Raw genomic sequence first — 5394 nt, 5'->3', positions numbered from 1 at the left:
TGCTTAACTTACGTTTACATTCAAAATTTTTCAACCGAGATGTAGCCATCGTGTATAATAATAGGCCTATGTACGTATATATTATTTATTTATAGGAATATATATTTCGTACTGATATATAACGTATATAATTATTATAATTTTAGATAAATATGTATATGCCTATTTAACAATGCAAATGTAATTTCATCAGAGTTCATTACCTCTAAACAGTTCTCAATAATATCAACTGAGCTAAAATAGTATCTAAGCTTCTTTCAAAGGTAACACAACATCATTCTGTAGCGCCTTCTGCAGTAACACCTTTGTAGTGATACCTCCTAGAATATCAAGCTGAGAGACAACCACATTCAGCTCTTTACTGGCCCATGTGACCATTTCTACTGCCATCATAGAGTCGACTCCATAGTTGATCATTGGTTGGTTAACGTCAATACTCTCAGGTTCTACGAACAGCAATTTGCCTAGCATTTCTTTTACAGTCTTTTCTACATCTTCAAGGCTCAAGGAGCAATCTGTCTTTCCTACATTCTCACCTTTCACAAAGTGTCTGTATTTGCAGCTGTCGTTATATGTAAACTTCTGAGTATCAGTCCAGTTCTGTAATGAAAAGATAATTTATTGTTTAAATTTTACAATTTTTGGTAATTGCTATTTGCAATTAGGATTGGAAACTTAATAATATGCAAACAGTTACTTTACAATTTAAGAAGAAATATATATATATATATATATATATATATATAGGAAATTATATAAATTATATATATATATATTTATATATATGATCTCAATAATCTTTGAGATTACAAAGTCGAATCGACTCTTATGTGATACAAACATAGACTTATTAATAAACGCAACAGAGAATCAACCTTAAGAACCTCACGTAAATAATCATAAGAGTTACATATCTGTACATTTCCAGAGTGTTATTAAAAGATTACTTTGAAAAGAATTGATAACATTATAATCAGTAAATAATATGTATTTATTTAATATATTTGGCAGAATCGTTCGTAGGTCTCCACTCATGGTGCACTGCAACACATAAGCTTGAGTGTTAAATACTTAAATACTTGATCTCTAAATTTCTGCCGTTTTATGTTTAATAATATAATAAGATTGGTATAGTTATTATTTATTACATTGTCATAATCATTCCGTTCACCTTAGGCAAATTTTATATTTATATAAATAATAACGGACATTTGATTTGATTTTAATAATTTTTTAATTGATCTTAAATCAAGATCTCGTGTTTTTTCCAAGTTACTGAATCTATGTGATATTGTATTGTTTTGAGTTACTTGGGTATAGATAATTTCTTATTTTTATTATTTATGTTGTTTACTTATTGATGTTGGTCGGGATGTTAATTTCATGTAACATGTTACTAATAATAAGGATCTTCATACCTGATTTGCAAGGCATACAACGGCTGGTACATTTGATGATTGTAGTAAAGTTGACATCGAGGTCAGGAACTCTTCAACGTGAAGTGTGATGTTTCCTTTAATAGCTATTGTGTTGGTAATATCCGATTTGTCTTCCAAGAATCCAGCTCCTCGGATGGGTGCAAGCTGGACACTTAGAGATGCTAGTCCCTTGCGTTTCCTTTGTTCAGCAAGTGAATCCAGGTAGTTATTCGCCGCGACGTACATCGGTTGTGAAGAATGTCCCCATACAGATGTCACTGACGATAACAAGAAGAACACGTCGAGATCTTGATCTTTAGTAAGAGAGTGGAAGTACTGAGCACTTATTGCTTTTGAGTAGAGGATCTTGTCTGTTTCTTCAGGAGTGAGTGTTTGAAGGGATTCTGCAGCAATGTACCCTGCCAAGTGAAACAATCCCTTGAGGGGTGGTGCTCCCCTGGTCTTTAATTGTTCCAGCATATGTTGAATATTTTTCTTCTCACCAAGGTCCGTTGCAAATTCATAAATCGTGACACCTTTGCGTTTCATAAACTCCATTGCTCGTCGACCAGCCGAGCTTCGACATCCCCGTCTGGAAACCATTACTACATGTTTCGCGCCTTTGATAGCAATCCAGCGTGACATTGCGAGACCAATTCCACCGAAAGCACCCGTAATCACGTAAGTGGCATTTTGTTTGAAAAGCATTGATGACTGATTAATCTTCGGAGGCTGAAAATTATCTGGAATTGAGAATATTACTTTTCCGATATGGGATCCCTTTGCAGTTGTTAGGAACACATCATTGTACTCAGTGATCGGATGGACAGCATACGGGACATGCTTAAGTATTCTCTTTTCGAATAAAGATGATACTTTCTGTAGTAGCTTCTGTGCTTTGTCTTTCTGCAGATCGACCATAAAGTCTATTTGACAGGATAGAAAAGATTTGTTTTCTAGGAATAATTGCATATTAAGATTTGAGCTCTGAAGAATATCTCTTTTACCAATCTCGCAGAACCTGCCACCGGTAGCAAGACTTTTTACTCCTTTGGTAAGAAGTTCACCATACAACGAATTCAGCACAACGTCTACACCTTTGCCGTCTGTCCAGCTCATGACGTCAGCGTAAAAAGCATCTGAACGTGAATCAGTTACTTGTGTAATGCCAAGAGTCTCTTTTAAGAATTTGCGTTTTTTCTCTGTTCCGGCAGTGCAAATGATGTTTGCACCAACCATTCTGGCAACCTGAATGGCACTCAATCCTACACCACCACAAGCAGAGTGTATCAAGACTGTTTCCCCCTTCTGTAGATTGGCACGTTCAACAAGACTGTGATATGATGTAGCAAAAACGATTGAAACGCCTGCGCTTTCATCCCATGATAGATTTGATGGTTTCTTAACGATAAGCTGAGCATTGCAGATACTATGTGAGGCAAAACAATGTTCTCCAATTCCAATGACTTCATCACCAACACTGACCGTACTTACACCTTCTCCAACGGTCTCAACTACACCACTCAACTCTAGACCGAACGGTTTTTCATCTGATGTTAACAAATCATCAAGCATGCCAAGCGCCATCATAACATCTTTGAAATTCAAAGCTGCGCTCTTCACTTTAACAAGCACTTTACCAGGGGATGGAACCATTTCACTTCTGTACGAAATACCGAGATCGCTGATTGAAGAGAGGCCTGCGTTTGAAGTTTGGGTTAATTGCCAATAAGACTGACCACTAATTACCATTTTAGTTAATGGGTTGTAAGAAGCCAGTCTAGGATAGAAATACGACCCACCCCGTATGGAAACTTCCCTCTCAAAGGAAAATGGTGCTGTTATGTAGGGTACAAGTAGTTTGGCTTGTGTTGCTACTTGACTACTAGGGTCGATATCTACTGAAAATACAGGTGTACTGCATTGATTTGTCACTGCTCTTACAAGACCAATGGCTGGGCTGCATTCAATATTTGAATATGTCATGTTTGATCCACATGTCACTACCCATAGTTTTGTAAATTTGTCAGGGTCACTGTCAATCTTCTGTAGTACTTTCAACAGTGCATGACATAAACGATCACTATCTCCCCACAAGTAAATTAGTTCGTAAGGCAAGTCTTGAGATTCTTTAATAAAATTTCCTGAGTTCACATCAGCATATGATTTGACTATTACATCACAATTGAGACACTTCTTGATGTCTTTAATCAATGGACACTGTTCATTTTCTACGACAAGCATGTAGTTTCTGTCCTTCGTGTTCTCTTTAGATTCGTTAGATGTTAATGAACTTCGGCCAAGAAACACACTATGGAAGAACTCTCCTGGTGTTGACTCGGATACTACATCAGTGAAACCGCTGTTTCTTAGTGCCTGGGCATATCCTTCTCTTGTCAGCCAGCAGCAATCTTTTCTAAAGTCATCGTAAACCCAACAAAGATCAAGGGCTCCGAACACTAACTCAATAATGTAATTAGCATTTGTTCCCTCATACATTAAAAATAGACCATCGTCAACTAACAGATCTTTGACATTTTGAAGTGTTGCATTGATATCTACCACTGGGTGCATTCCATCTAAGCATACGACTAAATCTATCGAACCAGGAGTAAATCCTTGGCTGGATACGTCAGCTTCTATGTCTAACTGTTTGTATTTCACAAATGGATACTCCTCGAGTGTACCTTGGGCATGCATAAAAAATGTGGCACTAAGATCTGTAAATATATACTCAACTCGACGTTGTTCGCCTAGTTGTTTTAACGGCTCTAATATGTGTCTTGCGAGACCTCCCATACGACCTCCCAATTCCAACACACGGACAACCTGTTTATGTTCACATGCATCATTGATTATCTTTGAAATGATGTCTGCAGCTGACTTGTAATAAAGTCTCGTGGTAAGTGATTCAATGAAATACTTTGGGAGAAATTCAGGTTGAAATAGCATCTTAACTGCGCTTCCAGGGTCTACTAAAGTCTTAGGAAAGTTATCTCCAATACTTCTTATCATTTCAATTTCCTGCTCAAGCTCCGGTACGTATTCTTTGAGCTTGTCTAGATTTGAGTGTATGTCTTCATATTTTATATCCAAAACTGATTTGTCTGCTGCAATCCTTTCTAAGCACTTGAGATAACGTGGATTTAAATTAAAAGTGTCTTTGTTACCATTATCAAGACCATGACGCACATATGATGCACATATACCCTTTATGATAGGAACTCGCTCTTCAGCTTTTCTGATACTCTCTAAATCATCCAAGTAGCGGTCACTGTTCTTCATGCTCCGAAAAACCTCTTGTAAGACTGAGGTGCTACCCAAACATGATGTAGATGGTTGCCAATGTGTCTGATACAAACACGTATCTATATCTACATTCGATTTGATTCCGCTAAGGTTTTGACATTTGACACCAGACATAACTGCCAATATCTTGCCATCTTTTGTTGCCATAGTTAAGTCACCAAGCAATGTATAACTGTCGCATTCAGTTACTTTCGCATGGACCAGAATTTCCTCGAATGGTGGAATCTTTGGTGTGTACATTTCGAGGTGTATAATAGCAACTGGGATATAAAGAGTTGTAGTGTGGCCGACACTGTGTAATAGTAGTTGGAATGATCCATCCAAGTGTGTCGCCTGTATGCGCTGCTTGTTATCGTCAGCTGGGCATAGATATCCAAGAGATTCTCCATCACCATTCATCACTTTATTTACCACTTGAAACGATGGGCCGTATTGAAGGCCAAGTGAGCTAAACTTTTCGTAGTACGTCTGCTTGTCTTCTTGATCTGTACATCTTTTTAGAATCTCTTCAATATCTAAATGATTAGAATTATTACTGTTTGCCGATAATAATGTGCATGTGCTGTAAAGCTGCTCAGCAGACGTAACAGTAACGTGATTTCCGTCCCTAATACACGTGAGATTCAGATTTGCTTGTTCCATACTGTCACTATCGTCAGGCCATGTG

The 5394-nt window shown here is 37.5% G+C and overlaps 1 protein-coding gene across 1 annotated transcript in view; it reads right to left on the bottom strand.

Moving 5' to 3' along the window:
• Positions 1-6: 6 nt before the first annotated feature.
• LOC117121445 (probable polyketide synthase 1) overlaps positions 7-5394 on the bottom strand; it is an 8541-nt gene continuing 3153 nt past the window's right edge. The window contains exons 3-4 of the mRNA XM_033266656.1: positions 1419-5387; positions 7-600 (exon numbers count right to left, since the gene is read on the bottom strand). Of these exons, the coding sequence (XP_033122547.1) occupies positions 247-600; positions 1419-5387 (4323 nt within the window). The 3' untranslated portion in view covers positions 7-246. The remainder of the gene's footprint in view (positions 601-1418; positions 5388-5394) is intronic.

The sequence above is a fragment of the Anneissia japonica genome, unplaced genomic scaffold, assembly GCF_011630105.1.
Source record: "Anneissia japonica isolate Jap-2015-1 unplaced genomic scaffold, ASM1163010v1 scaffold41793_len627382_cov181, whole genome shotgun sequence".
NCBI classification, from domain to species: domain Eukaryota; kingdom Metazoa; phylum Echinodermata; class Crinoidea; order Comatulida; family Comatulidae; genus Anneissia; species Anneissia japonica.
The sequence above is the reverse complement of the archived record's forward strand: the minus strand, read 5'-3'. Positions and strand labels throughout refer to the sequence as shown.